The following is a 20,332-nucleotide window of genomic DNA, read 5'->3' as shown; positions in this document are numbered from 1 at the left end:
GGTTGGTTTCGAACGGAAAATTTTATTTTGTGTCTCATACAATTGACATTAGTTATATGTGGTATCTTTTTTATTTCACAGTTTTGTGGACCCAGAAGTGTAAGATTGGGGTCCACAAATTTGTGAGACAAAATGGAACCTCACACAACTAATGTAAGTTGTGTAGACATACAATAAAACTTGTCGTATAACACGTCATTTAGAACGACACGTAGACCTTATCGGGAACGAGAGCAGATAAAAAGTCCAAAATAACCCTCCGTTTCATCCTAACCTATTAGTTGTACCTCACGTTCAGTACAATCACGTACCCTGCGCATAATAGCTCGCAGCAGTCAGAGACAGAGACTGAAACAAAAACTAACAATAAACCACAGATGGAGGAAAGAGAGTAAACACACACATTTGTCCTCTCCCATTTTTGGCAAGCGAAAGCTTTACCTTTCTTCTCTTCCATTCTATTTATCTTCATTGCGCCTTTTCCCTAGGGCTTTTTTTATTCCCTAGCAAGTAGTATTTTATAGCATTCAATTCCATTGAAGAAAAGTTACAAAACCTTAAAATTGGCTTTGTTTTGGTTTGGAAAAATACACCGACATTGTTCTTATTATGTGGCTGTGGCCGTAGAAAGAAAGAGAAATCACGGTAAAGTTACTGGACTTTGTTTGTTGCTTGTTATTGAGTACTCTATGAGACAGTGCAACTTTCGTATTTGTAGTAATTTTGGCCGCAGTGGAGATTGCTATTGAAGCATTGCTGAGACGAACAACAAAAGGCTCGTTTTGGTGAGTGTGTAGGTTCGTTTTTTGCTTGTTGGTTAAACGAGAATTCAAGAACCGGTGAGTCATGATTAGTTTCATCGATGTGATTGTTTTAAAAAAAATGTTGGAATTGTGGCTGTTGTTTTATTTATTTCTTCTTCTTTTGTTCGATTTGTGAGTGGTTTGTTTGTATAGAGAGATTTTCCTTAGAACTGTTTCATTGATTGACTTGTATAGTACAAAAAGTTAAGCTCTGCTTCAGTGCTTGTTTAGCATGTGCAAAATCTCTAGTACGATGATTAATTATGTGTTTGAGTTTTACCTCGATGGATGTTGTTAACTGATAGTTTAATTTTTGTTCTTTGTTTGGATCTTAAAACTGTTAGAAAAAGACAAGTCAAAAGAAAAGAAAAATAATTTATTGGAAATGGTTTCCACTGTAGGATGATTTGGGGAAACAACTAGTGGAAGTGCCTCACTAGACCAGTTCCAGAAAACGAGCTTATCTAGATATATTTAATTGAATTTAATGTTGAATTTCTACTTGTCTGCTTGGTTAGCTTCTCCAGTTCAAGAGAGGTAAAGGAAGCAAAGAAGATAGAGTCAAGGAAAAAAGAAAAACTAAAACAAAAAGGCAAAATAGAACTCTCTAGACGTTAGGTACCAGCTGGGAATTGAAGGAAAGAATGTTAAGGTACACCTTTATGCTATGAATAGCAATTGGAAGAGGTATGATGAAGAGAAAAAAATGGAGTTATAACTTGCTTAATCTTTATTATAATTGGCTAAATTGTAGGTAATAAGAGATGAAGAGTGAAGAAAACTGTATGTAAAACTGTCCAAGTTTTGAGCACCAACTGGGAGGTGAAAGAAAGAGAAGGAGAGCGACGGGATCAATTTTGTCCAATATCCTCACCCTTGTCCGAACATTGTCTCCAAACATAACTAGAACCTCCCCTACCATTATCTCGCATATTCTTTTCTTGCATATTTTCTTCCACTTCCAGACATAATAAAAACAATTTTTCATGGAGATGTGTCTATTTGCTTTAGTGAAATCTTGGTTCCATAGTAGGTTTAAAGGTTTTACTGCACCACCTTGAAGTTCAAATAATACTAATCCTTGCCTCCTTAGTTCCATGTCTCTTGTTATGCTGCTATTTATCACATTCCAGTTTCATGCTTTCCTTTGGCAGTGTAATATTGTTGCTCATACTGTTACCTTCTGTGATATCTTGAGCGGTGGCAAAGGTTCCCTTGTTTTTTTGGGGGGTGGGGTGGGAGGGGGGTGGGGGTGGAAACTAATATTTAGGTTAACACCACTAAAGTACAGATGATTTTATATCTTTGTAACATTTTAATAAGTGTTAGTTAGTGATGTATATGAGTATGTTTATTCCCACATTGGAATAGGAGTAATATGTACTATGTAGAGTATAGCTATAAATAGGACTTCTTGTATTATATTCTGAATATAATATCAATATTCAATAATATTCTTTTCCCATGTTAGTTCTCACATTAAGGATCCCCCTCTTTATTGTTGAAGAGTCAATTTAAACAAAAGCATTGAAGCATAGTTTTAAATTTTGAAGTCTTTAAGTTTGATCTTGAAGTATCTTTTCTGGCTGCCCTTTGATGAAACTTGTGAATAAAGGAGCATCTTGATACATTTAATTTAACTAATTCCTAAATAAGATTTCTGAGTCAGGGAGCATTACTACTGATAGGATCTGTCTAACTTGGGAAAACTTCTTTTACTACCACTTATTTCATTTTTGTCGATATGAAGAAGCAAATTTATCTTGAGCGGGCGATGTGCCCTGTAATCATGCTTTAATAAGTCCTGTATCCTGGTACATACAATGGTTTGCAGAATTTCTTGCTGAGGTATTGTTGCAAACGATAGACTGGTTGCTAGAATAATAATGCTTATGATTGTTAAACTTTCTCCTTCATATATAAGATCTTCGAATTCCTATGTGTTTTTAGTAATGGTAAGAAAGGTTTTTCTTCATTGGATGCATGAGGTAGGAGGTTAGCACGAATCTGTTTAAACTGATCTAAAGCATCTTGTAATTGAGCAAGGGTACATTATAGATATTAGATTACCAAAACACTGATAACTTAGGGTCTTTTTCACCTAAAGAGGTTGTTACTTGTAAATAAAAGAAAATGAAAAAGGCAGTTACTTGTTCTGCAAAACGTGACATCTGTGATATTTGTTAATTTCACCTAATATTTATCATTAGGTTTGAGTGAATTCTTCCATGTAAGCATGAAGAGAAAAGGTCAATGTAGTGCATACTATGTACTTTCAACAACTTCGTCTTATAGAACCAAAGCAAGGGTATCCAAAATCATTGTTCCCTTAGATCCTTATATCCATATTCTTAAGTTACCAAATGTATATTTCTTATATACACCGAAATATGAAATTAACTTACCACTAGACATGAAAGGGTTGAAAGAGAAACACAATGAACTTCTAGGTGTGGTTTGTTACAGCATGATGTAATCGTTTGTAAAGAAAAACACTCCGCCATGTTTTTCCCCGCTCAGTACTCACTGCACTGTAATTATCAAAAACCAAAAAGGAAAAAAGAAAATAGAAGAAAATACAGTCAAATGGCTCCTCTTATTGAATTTTTCGGTAGGATAAAACTTTAAAGACAGAACTATCTTTCCTCCTTTTTATTTTTGTATATGGTACACAGCACTAAGTTTGTCTAGCATTAAAAATTTGAATATGCTGCAAATCACTAAATTTATCTAGAGTTAAAATTTGGGAGGTGCAGCACTTAATTCAGAAAATTCCAGTCATTTTCTTTATTCAACAAACACTAAAATATCTGTTAAACTTTGTAAAGATGCACAAGGTTTAACTATTTATGGGTTTTGGCATGGAAGGATGATGAAGTGTCTTCTTTGGTCCATTCCGTGTGCTTTCTTGCCTTGCAAAATGTATCCTCACCATGATGCTTCTAGAAAGCATAGCAAGGTTGGTGTCTTTCCCTTTTTACATATGTTGAAGCATAAAATGCACTGAAACCCCTTAAGTGGTTTCTACCCTTTATGGTTGGTTTCTTTCTCTACCAAGCACTTCCTCTCAAAATCTTTTCTAACCACCTTCCTCTTTGACTAATTTGTCCAAGAGGCCCTTTTATGAATTTTATCACTAAAGAGTAAACAAACCACAACATAAAGGAAAATGTAAAAGCCTAAAGAACAAAAGAAGGAGAAAGAAAATTCGTGCTCCCATCTCCAAAGTCACTTTCTCTTGCTCAAATTCATGCTGTCCACCCCAACTACTCAACGACCTTACCTTAAGATGAAGGAAGCCATTTAAATTTTACCTTATCAAAAAGAAGATGAAGGAAGCCAAAAGAACAAATATGGACAATGGAAGAGCCATGCTTCCACCTTCAGTGTTTCTCTCACCCTAACAACCTAGCTACCTTCCCTCCAAACATTTTTTCAATAAACATATGATGTGGTTTATCGATTGTCACTCCCTAGCCGAGGGTCTATTGGAAACAACCTCTATACTCCCAAGGTAGGGGTAAGGTTTGAGTACACACTACCCTCCTCAGACTCCACTTGTGGGAATTCACTTGGTTTTTGTTGTTGTGGTGGTTTATCGAATGTGTGTGAGTTAGATGCACATCATGGGTTGGAACTTTGCCGCAGACAAAAGCCTAGTATTCAAGTGAAAAAGGTAGAGCAGACCCATCATCTACCATGTTTCAACTGCGTGCCATTGGCCCTCGGGGATTTCTCAGTTATAAAAAGAATATAATGTGGTTTCTAGGACAAGATATGTTGAACCTCTAACTAATCCACCGAGCACATGCTAGTTGCTACCTCCCATCGACACAGGAATCGACAACCCTACTCATCATAACTTAGGCAGATGAGAAGAATTTACTTAGTGTTACCTTTTGTTGAGATTCAAACCTTGCTTTTCATTGTTGTCATTCCACTTCTTTGACCATTAGGTCACCTTCTTGTTCTTCCTAGACTGACTTGAGAAAGGTACCTTAGAAATAGAAGATTGCTCTTGATTGGTTTGAGGCGCACCAAAAAGGGAATTTTAATCAAGTAAAAATAAGTTTCATTGATACGATGCATCAAGGGGATACAATATTACAAAGTCAGGTTTAACTCCTATAAAAAACTTAAAGAGCCAACAAAGTCAAAAAATTGATTTACATCATTTACATCACAATGACTGCTCCAACGAAACAAGTTCATTAAACATCTAGTTTTTATGGAAGGAACAGCAACTGAAACTCCCTCAAAGCATCTTTGTTTCCTTTTCCTCCACAAAGTCCAAACAATACAGCCTGGTTTAGATTGCCATAGTCGTCTTCGTGATTTCTGCACTTTCTGACACCAGCTGACAATGACATCCTTCAAGCTGTGTGGCATTACCCACAGCAAACCAAAAAAAATCATGTACATGTCCTGGACTTCTCTAGCAACTTGACAGTGTAGGATCCGGTGTTTGGGTTCCTCCATGGCTACCGTCATAAAAAACATCTATTGCAAAGCTTGGACCCCCAGTTAGCTCATTTGGTGAGCTCCCTGCCTTCCACATTTGTGGTGGAGGGTTCAAACCCCATCATTAGTGTAACATCCCCTTCCTCTTTCCCCCGCTCTTTTCCCTAATATAATTATAAAAAAAGCCCCTCGTCATCGGATTTTCTTGAGTAAGACACGCTTCGTGCATCAATATCCAGCTAAAACAGGCTCCATATCAACTTCCGTGGCCACATTTCAATTATATAACCAGTTTTCACCAACGCGTCGTATCCTGTCTTGACCGAGAACACTCCTCTGCAGTCAATTGCCCATCTTATTTTTATTCGTCTTTCAGAATTTATATTAGCTTTTTCCAGCATGCTCATTAAGGCCATTAGAGACTCTAAGCCCTAGTCTTGACAATTTCTTCTGAGTTGTATGTTTCAATAGTTATCACTTCTATGTTCTGCGATCATGTCATCTGGAAATAAGGCAATCTGATAGATACTTGGAAGTTCCTCTCTAAGGGTATCAGTACCAAACCAGAGGTCTAGTGATGATCTGATTGTTTCATCATTCTCCATCTCAAACCTAATTTTGGCACTCACAACAATTAGAGAAAAGGAGAAAGATAAGGATGGGTATTTGCTGAAGAGACCAAATAAAGACAATGTGATGCAAGTAAAAACAAAGGGGTTTCCTTAAAGGTCAAGCGTCCCTTCAATAGTTGTTTACCCCAGGTTCAGAGAGCAAACTACAGTTCCCCTCCCCTAGGGCCAAAGCTTTACTCCGCGAAAAGCCAATGTTAGAAGTAGGTATAATGAGAAATCAATGTGGCAAAATATTGATATTGGTTAGCTTTTAAAATAATAATAATAATAATAATCATAATTCATTGATGTGGTGCAAATATTCTGGTATACAAGTGGTACAGAAAAGTGGAGAATATATAATAAAACATAGTTCTCTACGAAAAACGCCCAGTCAGTCATGGTAACTAGAACCTCGTGGGTACACCAAAAGCTTAATAAAGAAAAAGTTTGCTCATAGTTTGTGTAAAATTATTTTCCTCTTACTCAAAAGCTCTCCTATATCTTTCTCCTCATAGTATCCACTTTGGTGCCAAGGAGCTATATCCATACTCTTACTTATTAACCCCAAAAAGTGGCTTGATAATTTTTGTTCATGAGTAGTGTAATTCTGCTACGTGACTGACAGTTTATTATTCTCATCCTCTTTGTTTCCCATGAAATGCTTTGTTGATTTGATAATATAGCTCTCGAACTCAAGGCTTGCAAATCCACTGCTCCAGCTACTATGCCCAAGTCCAGGTACTCAGTTAACAAATAAAGCCCCTAACCAACCATACACTGTAAAGTCGTACCTGAGTTCATTGAATATGTTCTTCCTTTATTTTTGCCCATAACTCTAATTATATTGATGCTTTTACTCTGATTCTTAATAAAGTCTAGGCTCAATAGAATTAGGAGAAATTACTGTGTGCTCCTAGTGGATCAATTATGAGTATGACAGATTTATTGTTTGTCTTGTTTGTCAAAACTTGTGCTTGTTGTTGTCTTTCTTACAGGGGTTCATGCAAGAATTTAGATTAATTTGAGCTAGAGATATAAACTATCGACAGTCTTGGTTTTAACTCAAAAAAGAAAAGGAATAATAAAAGAAGAGGGTGTGGATATATGACTTTGGTTTGGCGATGTTGCTGCTAAATTGACTAGCGTTTTGGAAAATGATTTTAGTACTGATAGAGCCTGTTAGTTAATTTCTTATGAATCCATGATTAGGTTATATTTATAGAGAATCATATATGTTGTATTATTTTCTAATTGTACCAGGAACTTTCGTGCCAAATTAATAAAAATGTTGCTTTACCAAAAAGAGAAATGCCATTAGGTTGCCTAAATTTTCTTGTACAGCAAGGTCGAATGTATTGCCTAAATTTTCTTGTACAACTCTTCAAAATGTAACCAACAATGTAGGGCCTGTTAGTTAAATTTTGTTCATGAGTAGTGTAATACATACATATATATATATATATATATATATATATATATATATATATATATATATTATTTTGATTGTTTACCCTTCCTCAGTGTCCACAATTATTTGAAGAGTTGGTCTCTTGCCTTAAGGTCATTCTTCATAAGATTGCCAGTTTCTTTTGGATTGCATTTTGTTGTTCCTGTCTCCTCCATTATCTTTGACTGATAGCTTTACAAGACTTTCTTTAATGCAAAAGTCTTCTTCTTGCAAAAAAGCAATTATGTTCATAGGAATTGGGACATTGTGGCATCTAGCTTATAGCATGCAATGGTATTTGAGAATGTTTATTCTGCCCTTTCATATTAAAAAATGCAGGTTTTTTCTGCTTCTGGTTTCTTCAACTTTCTACCATGGGTCTGAATGAAAAACCTTTACACCTACATAGTCGAAATAAAGTTCAACATCCCTTGGCTGTATCCAGGCATGCTTTCAGTGATCTATCCAATGTTTCTCCAGTGGTTTTCCTCTACCTCTTAAAGGAATGCTATGTCTATGGTAAAGTTCTTCCCCACACTGTCTCTTTTATAAAACATGCTGTTTGCTCCAAGTTATCATTCCATCAGTTTTAGGAACTCTTTTTTTTGAATACTTTGTTTGCAATTAAATATCTGATCATTCTTTTGGTTATTTCTTTGTTTTCTTACCCAAATGACAATTGAACCTTTTCCAACGTAATGATCAATTAATTTAGGATTTGACAAATCATTTGTCGGCTGCTTCATATATTTTTTTTTTTTCCTTTTAGACGACTTTCTTCTTTCAAGAAATTGAATCAAAACAAGGAGGGGCATGAGCGACAATCTGATATGATAAATAATGAAGAAGTGTTGAATTGTCATCCTACCTCTGCTCCTCTTGTCAATGACATTATTTCTATGCCTGAATAACTACACAGTCTCAAAGACCATTTAATCTTTCAGACTCCAAAATGGAAGGAGAGGAAGCGAGCTTGACCCATGAGTTTTTTGTCATCATTCTCTGAAGTTGTAGTCAAAAACACCATGTGAGATATGCTTATCAGCAACTGGTCCACCTTGTACATTTAACCGCCCTAATGATGTGGAGTGGTAATAATTAGTTAAAACTTGGATTGGTATTAACTAGTTAGAATTGCATTTGGGTTGAAGTGATGCAATAGGCACTTTATATCAGCAAAATGACTGTGCCAGACCACTGTGTTACATTGTGTTTTGCTTTCGATGTCATCAATGATTGAGGCTTGATGCGAAGTGCCATAGACACATCCGTAAAGAACATTGGGGATATCATGCATATGACATGGAAAATGACAGATGGGAGAAGTTGTGGATACATAAAAGGAGATAGATAGATGAAGCTGTATATATTGAATTAACCATTTCCACTCCAGTGTCATTCGAGCCAAATGACCCCACTAGTGGGATTTTACTGGGTATGTTGTTGTCATTCGAGCCAATGGTGATTTTAAGTGGACTATACAAGATAATGTAACTGTAGAACTTGATAATCAACAAAAAAATTATTTATTCTTCAACATCTTTGGCTATATGAAGTATGAAGTATGAAGTATGAAGATCTAGGTAAGATATTTGTGTTCCCACATATCAAAAGGACTTCTATGCACTCCTTCCATTCATGCAAAAAGGATTCGATGAGTACTATTACTATCTTCTGTGCGTAGGAAGTTCATGAGAATAGTTTTTGAGATGATATAGCAGGTTTATGTTGCAAGAGAACAAAAGCTACACGCAAGTCAGTTTTTTTTTTTTTGACAAGGTAAAAGTTTATTGATATGGTACCAATATGGTGCAAAACAGACATGCCAGTCAACATATTAAGTGATATTTCATAGGGTGTCTTCGGAGGGTAGAGAAACCGGCTTAATTCTTTCATTAATAACCATTGACTAGTCATTTGTTGCCAAATTGTTTGAAATATCTTAAGCTTTATTTCCTAAACCCAAAGCAAGATTTTAGGGCAATAAAAGGAGCAATATCTCGAAGTCATATTTGTTTTCTTCTATGGATGATTACAGTGTAGCTCAATTTGATAATATTTGGTCATGATATTTTTTCTCACACAAGTTATTGTTTTACATAGGAACCTGCAAGGCGACTGCCAAGTTTCGTGTTCTGCAACAGCAAGTGTTTGAATCTCTGTACAATGATCCTCGACCCGGAGCAGCCATCTTTGTTGCTCAGTGCCTGTATGTGTTGCCTATATTTGAGTCACACTGTGACGGATTCAGTCATTTGATAATATCTGCTCTTCGTCGTTTCCTGAAAGTGGGAAATGGCATGAAAGGTATATTGAAAGCTAAACTATTGGCTGCCAAATTGTTTCTGGCTATTGTTGATGGAACTCTGGTTCATGAAGAAAGAATTTTAGTCAAAATCCTTGAACTTTTTGATGTCAGTCTGTCAAACATAGAAAAAGCTATGTATGATACAGATGAGAAGGATCAAACATGCCAGGAGATGGCTAAGGTATTGGTTGAACAATATATTCTTAGGTTAGTAGAATCCCAGTCATACATGACCGCAGTTTCTTTGTTGGAACACTTTTCTATCCGGGAATCTGGGGAATCTTTTCTGCTTAAAATGATGGAAAGCAAACAATACAGAGCGGCAGAAAAGTGGGCAACTTTTATGGGGAAGCCAATCTTGTGTACCCTTGTCCAAGAATACGTTGACAGAAAACTGCCAAAGTATGCTTTTGATGTTATAAGGCAACACAATCTTCGGAAGGAGTTCCCAGAAATATATCATCAATACAAAGAAAGGCAAGTGGATTCGTCCACTTTTGTGTGGCTTAGCATTTCAGCTATATATATATATATATATTTTTTTTTTTTCCTATGAATAGTGCTGACTGTGACAGTATTAATTTACAGCAAACTGAAGAAACTAGCAGAACAGGGTTGCTGGGATGTTGCAGAGGCGAGAGTGAAGGATGATCCTCAACTTCTTGAGTACTTGGCAAGTACACAGCTGCAATGACTCTTGTCAATTTCTAATTCATTTTAGTGCTATTAAATTTGTTATCAATTGTGCATATTCTTGTGCTGTTGAATTTGTTGTCAAGATATGAGTTGTTACTTATTAGTAGTCTTGAGAAGCGCTGCACACAGAGCCTGACATATAAGCTTCAGATTCATCTCATAAGTATATTAGTCCTCATCAGTTTCTTGTAATCTGATGAAAAAGAGATGGATTTTGAATTAGAGCAAGGGCATTCTAAGACATTTCTTTTCGTACTTTCGATCTGCTTAGTTTGAGTAAAGATTAAAAAAATAACAGATAGGCAGAAAGGCTTTACAGAAGACCGGAGGGAGGAGGGAGAGAGGGAGCGAGCTTACCTGCTTAACCACACCCTCCTATCGTACCTATAGCCTTTAGATGTTGAACCTATCCCTTAGAACTTGAATTCTTTTGTTTTTGGGCTGATACTCGGAGACTAATGTTCATGAGAGACCAGTTAAAAGTAGCTCGTGACTTTGCAATATGTGAATGTGTTATATCACTTGAGTAAAAACTTATATGTGTTGGCTTTGTATCGTTTTTAATAAACTTTTCATGAAAAAGGTTTATTTGGCTATGGAAGCTGGTTACATGGAGAAGGTTGAGGAACTCTGTGAACGGTATTCCCTTGAAGGTTTCATAAATGCCAGAGGTACATTGGATCCCTCTATTTCTTGTTAAGTAACCAGTCTAAGCACTTTTTAAGTTTTTAAATCTAAGCACTAATGAGCTGTATTTGCTGACCTCTCCAAAAAGTATTAATCTGCATAAATGTTGAATCAATATGAACTAGAGCAGATTTGAGTCTGTTAAGGTTGCCTTTGACTATGCTTTCTTCTGCTGCATTGCATTAGATCTTTGCTGAGATTCTCTTGGTACAAAGTCTATGCTTTTGTTATCGACTATGTTGAGGCGGTCCACCCAAGTATGGTTATTCTGAAATGATGTGACTTTAAATGACACAGGGGATATTTACTAGCTGTCAACCAAGAAAGTGATTTAAGAGGTTGCAGATCCATGAATACTCGTTCAAATGTACAACTAAGTGATTTCATTTTATTGCTGTTTGAGAAGTCATTCTGGTTGATTCTAGAAATATTTGACTTTGCATGTGGATCTATCAGTTTCATATCCATAATGGATTTAAACCTTTTAACTTTTCACTTCATAACTAGGCACAACCAATTGATTGTGAAGGACCTGATATCCATGAATCTGAGAAACCTTTCGCCAATAGGATAGATAATCAATTGGAAGTGGTTTTTCAGATGGTTTGAAAGGTGTAGTAGTTCCGGCTAAGCAAAAGAATTATTCTAACTTATATTCATGCCTTTTAATTTCACAAAAGAGATGGAGCCCGAGATATATCCACTAGTAGCTGAGATATGTACGACAAGAATGAATGTCTAACATGTTCTCTATGAAGATGTTATGTCTCCGAGTTTAAGAACCTCTCATATATTCATATGCACTATTTCTGAGTTCTTCGGAGTTGTTTCCAGTATAATTTTCTTAGGCTTTCATTTAATAAAATGCTGCCTATTATGTTTCTGGACCTGGTTGATTACTTTTTTTCTTCTAATTATTTCTGGATGCTGGCTTGTGGTTTATTTCAAAGTTGCCAGTTCCGAGTAAATTATTGTTTTGTCTAACTCCTACTTTATTCTTACTTGTACAGCGCTTGAGGCAAATTTTCCGAAAGACCGATACTTGCAGCTTGATGAATTGTCAATAAAGGAAGTAGTCTGGGTAGATGAAGTGAATGGCTTGCATGATGCTACATGCCACATTGAAGAATGTAAAGTTGTGGGCGTTGATTGTGAGTGGAAGCCTAATTACGAAAAGGGAAGCTCATCTAACAAGGTGATTTTGGATCAAAGCTGAGTACTTTGTTTAAGTAGTGGTCCTTCCCACCTCAATATCAAAGCTATTTTATTTTTAAAAGGGTGGTGGTAAAAAAATTTGGTTCCTCATTTCTCACAATCTAAAAAGGGTTGGGCAGCCCGGTGTATTAAGCTCCCGCTATGTGCGAGGTCCGTGGAAGGGCTGGAGTACAAGGGTCAATTGTACGCAGCCTTACCCTGCATTTCTGCAAGAAGCTGTTTCCACGGCTCGAAGCCGTGACCTTCACATGGCAGCAACTTTACCACTTAACTCAAAGCTCCCCTTCTTTCTCACAATCTAAAGAGGGATCTAAATGTATGACTGATGAAATATCTTGGACTATACCAGAGTCAGCTTAATCTACCCAGGCAAAGTGAAGATATTTATGTTAATACATATCTTCCTAACTAAAGTACCACAACAAAGTAGTTACTTCTTCCCTGAAACATAATGGATTTCGCTTCTCTGTCCTCTTCCTCTCTCGTGGCTGATAAGAAAATGAGCCTAGAAGTCCAAAAACCAATTCATAATAAGTTGCGTTTCATGGGTTCACTCATGTGACAAAAGAAGTATGCATGTGAGTAAATCCCGTTTTCTTCTCTTTTCTTTTTGTTCTAATCTATTATGAACTCATAAGGCTCTGATGTCATTATTAATTATGGGTCATGAATAAGTTCTGGGCTAAGTTTCCTGGTTCCTTATTTGTTTAATTTTTCTCCCTCTGGAATCAGGCACAGTACATAATTTGATGATTCATCCATCTCTTTATTTTGTCTAGGTAAAAGAAGGTTCCGAGTTTTCCAATGAACTGATTTAACAACCCCTTGCTAATATGGAAATATGAGTGGAAGTTCCAATGTTTTGAGTCTCTCCTGATGAATAAAAGGGTCTGTCTAGCGAGTACGCTTTCAATGCTTTTCTGTGCATTGTATCCGCTTTTTTTTTTTTAAAAAAAAAAATTGATGGTGAGAATTTTGGAGCTAATAGGATATTCGCTTTTGTAATGGCTGAGTAAAGATATGATGTTCTCCATCAATGTCTTCTCAGTCTAGTCTGGTTTATTGCATTCTTTCCCTTCATTTAGAAACGAAAGCTTTATAATCTTTAACTTGAGTGTCCTTGTTGTTAGGCATGATAGAGAATACGTTAATATGACTGACTCCTTTGGAGTGAAGAAAATGCACGTTCAACAGTATAATAGCTTTTCTATTTCCCCCTGCAACAGGTTTCTATCATGCAGATTGCTTCTGACAACAAGGTTTATATACTTGATCTGATAAAGTTATATGAAGATGCTCCGGATGTATTGGATGACTGCTTAACCCGCATATTGCATTCAACAAGAGTACTGAAGCTTGGTAAGAGAGAACATTGTCTTGTAGGAGATGACAACAACATTCTTTTAATTTGCTTAGGCATTTTCCTGCTTAAAGGTTCATTACACCTTTTATGCTCCAAGAAAGAGAACTCGTTGATTCTCATGGCTTCTTTTCAATTTTTGCACTACTTATATCGAACAGTATGCATTCATTAAGGGGGAACGCTGATATCACAATATATTTGTATGGAACACATTCCTGCTTTTCTTTGGTGTACCAGTATATTTTCAGTCTGTAAACTCTATTTGCAGAGAAATTTCTGCAGTCATAATTGGGTATTTTCCAGGTTACAACTTCCAGTGTGACATGAAGCAGCTTGCTGGGTCTTATGGACAGTTGCAATGCTTCAAGCACTACGACATGCTACTTGATATCCAGAATGTGTTCAAAGAACCAAGGGGTGGTCTCTCTGGTCTGGCAAAGGTAATCGATACATGTTTTCTGCATTCTTGCATTGTCACATCACACATGTATCCATGTGTGTGTGTGTGTGTGTGTGTGTATATATATATATATATATATATATATGCAAGATACAGATTCTTGTTGGTTCTTTAGTCAAAAGAGATGCAATTTTTATAAGGAAAACGATGAATAATTCTACTCCATGTTTTTTTTGGTTTCTTTCTGGATACAGAAAATCTTGGGCGCTGGATTGAACAAAACAAGAAGGAATAGCAACTGGGAGAAACGGCCTTTAACTCAGTTTCAGGTTTATATGATATATGTTTATACGTTTTATTCTATCACGGATAAACAGAAAGTGCTAGTATGTGGAAAAGCTTCCAGCAAATGAAATGTATTTAATTTAATTGTCTATTTTGCTGTATTTTCTAAAGAAATGAGATTAAGAAGCTGGTGACTTTGTCCTTGTGAACTGATAAAACCTGATGTTACCATTCTCCAAAAAAAAAAGTGAATGATAAGATCTGATCCTTGTGCAGGTAAATAGTGATTTTGGCTTATGGTTCTGTATTATTCGATAGTAATATTTCTACGGTTGTGCAGCTAGAATATGCTGCTCTTGATGCTGCTGTTCTTATTCACATATTTCGTCATGTTCGAGACTATACACAACCTGCTGCTGGTGACCCTGGTGGGCTTTCCAAATTTGAGTGGAAGTCTCACATTGTACGAATAGAGTACCTCTTCCCTCTTCTCTGTTTTTTTTCCTCTTAAGACATCTATTCTCATCAGGCTCAGTAGGCATTCACTGTATATTACTACTTCTATCAATAAATTTTTGTACGCTCACGTTAACTTGTGCTTAATATTTTTGCAGGTTTCCCATATTGATAATTCAAAGATTTCGAAAAAGGAAGCTAAAAGACAAAAGGCCAAAACTGATAAAGCTCCACAGAGCATGAAATCTAAGGAGCTTTTTGAACAAACTTAAACTTAAAGCTAGGAAATATAGTTATGAAATACCTCAATTTTACTCTGTACATATTTTTCTTCTGAGAACATGTTAACAGCTTAAACTCTTGCTGGTTTGTGTGTATATAGAACAGTATTGAGAATATTACTGTATATTTATTTGTATCAATGCTGAGTCAGCATTATTAGTTAGCATCAGTTAGTCAATAAGTCAATATGTATATATATGTACTGAGAGCAACCTTTTTAGTTAGTTTTTGGTTAATATCAATTTCAGTTAACCGACTTTACTCTTCTCTTTGTTATCCTCTCTCTTCGAGAAGCTTCCACAACCTCCATTGGAGGTAGCTCGGAGCTCCCTCATTTCTCAACTTTCACATGGTATCAGAGCGGAGGTCCGATCAACGACCACGCATCATATCTTTTTGCTATTTTCAGTTGATTCGAGCAGTTTAGGGTTTCTTATAACTTTTTTGATAATCACGATTTGGGGAAAATTTGGATCGAGCACATTCAGTGATGATCCGTTAGCGAATTGAAGAAATTTCAGCTGTACGAAGAACACTCTGACTATCATTCGCAGATTTATCACAAAATCCTCATGGCGGTCACAGATCATGTTGATGAAGCAACCACCACCACAGCAACAACAACGATGCAGACGACAATTGACGCTGGGAGTCCATTTTATATACATCCTTCCGATAGTCCAGGATCTAGTCTAGTTCCGGTGCCTTTTGATGGAATTGGATACCGCTCCTGGAGGAGGAGTGTACTCAGAGCCCTCTCTGTGAAGAATAAGCTAGGGTTCATTACTGGAGATACTCAAAAACCTCTTGTGACTTCTCCACTCTTTCGCCAATGGGAAAGATGTGATGATATGGTCACCTCGTGGATTCTGAATTCTCTATCGAGAGATATAGCTGACAGTGTTGAGTATGTGAATGATTCCGTCGAATTGTGGAAAGAGCTTCAGGATCGATATGATCAGACGAATGGGGCCAAATTGTACCAAATTCAGAAGGAAATCAACGATTTGAGCCAGGGAGTACTTGATATTACTGGATATTACACGAAGATGAAGAAACTCTGGGAGGAATTGAATACTCTCAGTGTTAAGGCTCATTGTAGCTGCATATGCACCTGAGGAGCGAAGGAGAACATGCATAAGGCAGAGCAGGATAGGAGACTCATACAAATCTTAATGGGGCTTAATGAGATCTATACAGTTGTTCGAAGGAGTATACTTATGATGAAGCTGTTACCAAATATGGCACAAGCATTTGCCCTCCTGATACAAGAAGAAAAACAGAGGGAATTTAAGCCCAGAAATCAGCTGGATATTGATTCTACAGCACTGAATGCAAACCTGGGAGGAAGGAATTTTAAAACAAACTATACTGCTGGAACTGGAAACCAAAATGTGAACAATAGGGCTCGACCTTTCTGTGATTACTGCAAACGACAAGGTCACACTAAGGACAAATGTTATAAACTCCATGGCTATCCTCAAAGCTTCAATCAAGGATCACAACAACAACATAGGCGGGTTACGCAAGGGTACAACAACAATACAAGGTTCAAATGTCACAGCAAATGCAGTGACAAGTGTTGAGGAAGGAGAAAAACTGGAGTCCCAAGGAGAAAGCCAAAACCAAAATGTCAACCTTACAAAAGAGCAATATGGACAGATTGTCAGCCTATTGAAACATTTTCATACGGGAAGCATTGGAGAAGGCTCAGCTAGTGTGAACATGGCTAGTGGAGCATCAATGAATTTTGCAGGTATGATTGCTTGCACTTCTTCAATTGATTTTGACAACCCATCATGTAGATGCTTTAATGCAAAGGCTGACTTGTGGATATTAGATTCCGGGGCATCACACCACATGACCTTTGATAAATCTCAATTACACAACATAGTAAATCTCCCTTATCCTCTATTAGTAAAGCTTCCAAATGGCTATAAAGTCAGAGTAAGTGAAATTGGAAGTGTATTCCTAACACCTGAAATCATCCTGTACAAAGTTCTATTCATTCCTTCATTCAAATTTAACTTGGTGTCCATCAGTTCCTTGGCAGTTCATTTAAAGTGTATTGCATCATTCTCAGACACTTCCTGTCTGCTGCAGGCCCCTTCACTGAAGAGGCCTCTGGAGATTGGTAAGTTGCTGGATGGTTTATATTTTCTTTGCTCCAGGTGCTTGAAGAAAGGTAGTTCTAAACAGAAATGTAGTCCTTCTTGTCTTTCCATTCATTCTAGTGATGTAAGGGCTGTACACTGTCTAATTCAGTCCTTCAATGCACTTCCAATTGTAAATAATTCCATTCACAACACCAAGAATAAAGACAGTAACCCTATTTTGTTTTCTGTTTCATCTCATATTAATAATCTAGATGTTTTGTGGTATTTCAGACTTGGCCATGTGCCTTTTAGTAAAATGAAAGGAATTCCTACTATACCTGTAACCTTTTCTGACAAACAGCCTTTTACATGCAATATTTGCCCCATGGCCAGACAATCCAGACTTTCTTTTCCCCAAAGAACAACAGAAACTACTGAAATCTTTGAAATACTTCATGTGGATTTGTGGGGGCCTTATCATGTATCTACACACAATAACTTCAAATATTTTCTAACCCTGGTAGATGACTACAGTAGGTCCACTTGGACACACCTCCTAAGTTGCAAAAGCAATGCCTTGCAGATAATAAAGGCCTTTACAGCCATGGTAAAACCAATTCAAGACAACTGTCAAATGTGTAAGATCTGATAATGGTCTGGAATTTACCAGCAATGAAGCTGCCATTTTCTTCCAATCCAAAGGAATTAACCACCAGAAAACTTGTCCTTATACACCAAAACAAAATGGGGTGGTGGAAAGAAAACATAAATACCTGCTTGAAGTAGCTAGAGCACTCCTTTTTCAATCCAGATTGCCATTAAAATATTGGGGAGAGTGTGTCCTGACAGCAACATACTTGATTAATAGATTACCAACCATTCCTCTAAAGAACAAGTGTCCCTTTGAACTATTATACAAAAGGAAGCCAAACTACTCTCACTTGAGAAGTTTTGGGTGCTTATGCTACCCCACAGTACCAAAACCATTCAGAGATAAACTAGAACCAAGAACCAGTCCACATGTATTTGTAGGATATCCTTTTGGTACAAAGGGTTACAAGGTACTAAGTCTGGCCACTAGGAAAATACATGTTTCTAGAGATGTTACATTTTATGAGTCAGTTTTCCCCTTCACTCTTAACTCTACATCAAACATTCCATCTATCCTTCCTAATATACCATTCTTTGAGAATTCCCCTGATTCTACTGATGTTCAACTACACCATCACAATAGTGAAAATACTAATAACCAGGAAACTACCAGTTCTTCAAACTCCAACACATCCTCTGATGTGTCCTCCCCTATGTCCCCTAGTCATGAGTCTCAAATTCCAGTAGACCAACTACAAGATCTGGTCTCATCCCCTCAACCTCCGGCAGAACAACCAACCTTCAGGAGATCCAATAGGGAGCATAGATTGCCATCTCATCTAAATGATTATGTTTATAAGATACCAAATCTGAAGTGTACTGCCAATTTTTCTGTACATGCCATGTCTTCTGGTAATAACCACATCATTTATGATGCCCTACATCCTAATAGTCAGCATATTGTAGAGAACATTTGCAATGATAGAGAGCCAACTTCATATGAAGAAGCTGCAGTATATCCTGCCTGGCAGAATGCCATGACACAGGAATTTGATGCTTTGTATGCCAACAAAACATGGGATTTGGTTCCCTCACCTAAAGGAAAACAAGCCATTGGGTGTAGATGGGTGTATAAAGTTAAACATAGGGCAGATGGTAGTGTTGAGAGGTATAAAGCAAGACTGGTTGTTAAAGGATACACTCAGCAAGCTGATGTAGATTATACAGAGACCTTCTCCCCAGTGGTCAAGATGACTACTGTGAGGTCACTCATTGCTATAGCAGCAAAGAAGAGGTGGCACATTTCACAACTAGATGTGAATAATGCATTTCTCCATGGAGATTTTCATGAGGAGGTCTACATGCAAACTCCTCCAGGTCTTGAAGTGTCTTCTTCACAACTAGTGTGTAAACTAAACAAGTCACTTTATGGTTTAAAACAGGCAAGTAGGCAATGGTATGATAAACTAACTGAAGTGCTGTATTCCAGAGGGTATGTGCACTCCATGCATGATTATTCCTTATTTTACAGAAGACAGAACTCCTCTATTGTTTTTGCAGCAGTGTATGTGGATGATGTGTTGCTCACAGGGACTGATTATGAAGAGATTGATCAACTCAAAGTTTTCTTACATGATAAGTTTAAAATCAAGGATTTGGGACAGCTACATTACTTCTTGGGTCTGGAGATCCTTTACAAGTCAGATGGCATTGTTGTCTCTCAAAGAAAGTTTGTTTTAGACTTATTGAAAGACTATGAATGTCTTCATTATCCACCCCTAACTTCTCCTCTTGATCCTACAATCAAGCTGAAAGCCAAAGAGGGAACCCCACTTTCTGATCCTACTTTCTATAGAAGTTAATTGGCAAGTTAAATTTTCTCACCAATACCAGGCTGGACATAGCTTATGGGGTTCAGCATCTTAGTCAATTCATGCAAGACCCTAGGGAGCCCCATTTGAAGGCAGCCTATCGCATGTTGAGATACCTAAAAGGAGATCCCACTATGGGTCTTTGTTTCAGAAATGAAGGTGATCTTTCTCTGACTGCATATTGTGACTCTGATTGGGCAGCTTGTCCAGATTCCAGAAGGTCAGTATCCGGGTACATTGTGTTCCTAGGTGGAAGCCCAATTAGTTGGAAGTCTAAGAAACAAGAAACTATTTCACTCTCCTCAGCAGAAGCAGAATATAGAGCTCTCAGAAAGGTTGTTGGTGAGCTTGTTTGGCTATCCAGGCTGCTTGAAGAACTTACTGTGTCAATAAATCTACCCATACCTGTACATTGTGATAGTCTATCTGCTTTACACATTGCTAGGAACCCTGTATTCCATGAAAGAACCAAGCATATTGAAGTGGATTGCCATTTTGTGCGCACCAAGCTCCAAGAGGGTCTCATTTCACTACATCACATTGGGACTGGGCAACAACTTGCTGATGTTCTTACTAAAGTCCTCACTGGAATCAAACATTCTTCTGTACTTGGCAAGTTGGGTGTGACTCCTTCACCTCCAACTTGAGGGGGGTATTGAGAATATTACTGTATATTTATTTGTATCAATGCTGAGTCAGCATTATTAGTTAGCATCAGTTAGTCAATAAGTCAATATGTATATATATGTACTGAGAG

General features: G+C 37.1%; 2 protein-coding genes across 7 annotated transcripts; both read left to right on the top strand.

Moving 5' to 3' along the window:
• LOC109221234 lies at nt 301-15,273 on the top strand. Of its 6 annotated transcripts, none has more exons than XM_019385777.1 (14): nt 301-645; nt 719-785; nt 3,672-3,762; nt 6,562-6,616; nt 7,665-7,844; nt 9,429-10,110; nt 10,222-10,306; nt 10,913-11,000; nt 12,027-12,211; nt 13,458-13,590; nt 13,898-14,034; nt 14,249-14,323; nt 14,620-14,742; nt 14,894-15,273. In XM_019385777.1, the coding sequence occupies exons 3-14, from the start codon at nt 3,673-3,675 to the stop codon at nt 15,005-15,007; spliced, it is 1,947 nt and encodes a 648-aa protein (XP_019241322.1). In that variant the 5' UTR covers nt 301-645; nt 719-785; nt 3,672; the 3' UTR covers nt 15,008-15,273. The 6 variants fall into 6 exon arrangements, with proteins under 6 accessions (XP_019241322.1, XP_019241267.1, XP_019241431.1 ...); XM_019385722.1 differs by having other exon boundaries at nt 3,632-3,762; XM_019385886.1 differs by lacking the exon at nt 3,672-3,762.
• On the top strand, nt 15,590-16,135 carry LOC109234101. The gene has a single exon (XM_019399947.1). The coding sequence runs from the start codon at nt 15,590-15,592 to the stop codon at nt 16,133-16,135; it is 546 nt and encodes a 181-aa protein (XP_019255492.1).

Source organism: Nicotiana attenuata, chromosome 1 (assembly GCF_001879085.1).
Source record: "Nicotiana attenuata strain UT chromosome 1, NIATTr2, whole genome shotgun sequence".
NCBI classification, from domain to species: Eukaryota; Viridiplantae; Streptophyta; class Magnoliopsida; order Solanales; family Solanaceae; genus Nicotiana; species Nicotiana attenuata.
Note: the sequence above shows the minus strand (reverse complement) of the source record. Positions and strands in the feature narration are given on the sequence as shown.

Coding starts and splice junctions, on each gene's coding strand:
- LOC109221234 (XM_019385777.1), top strand. CDS start 3,673: ATGATGAAGTGTCTTCTTTGGTCCATTCCGTGTGCTTTCTTGCCTTGC. Junction 6,617..7,664: donor GCTACTATGCCCAAGTCCAG/GTACTCAGTTAA, acceptor TAAAAAATGCAG/GTTTTTTCTGCTTCTGGTTT. Junction 10,307..10,912: donor CTCAACTTCTTGAGTACTTG/GCAAGTACACAG, acceptor TTCATGAAAAAG/GTTTATTTGGCTATGGAAGC.
- LOC109234101 (XM_019399947.1), top strand. CDS start 15,590: ATGGCGGTCACAGATCATGTTGATGAAGCAACCACCACCACAGCAACA.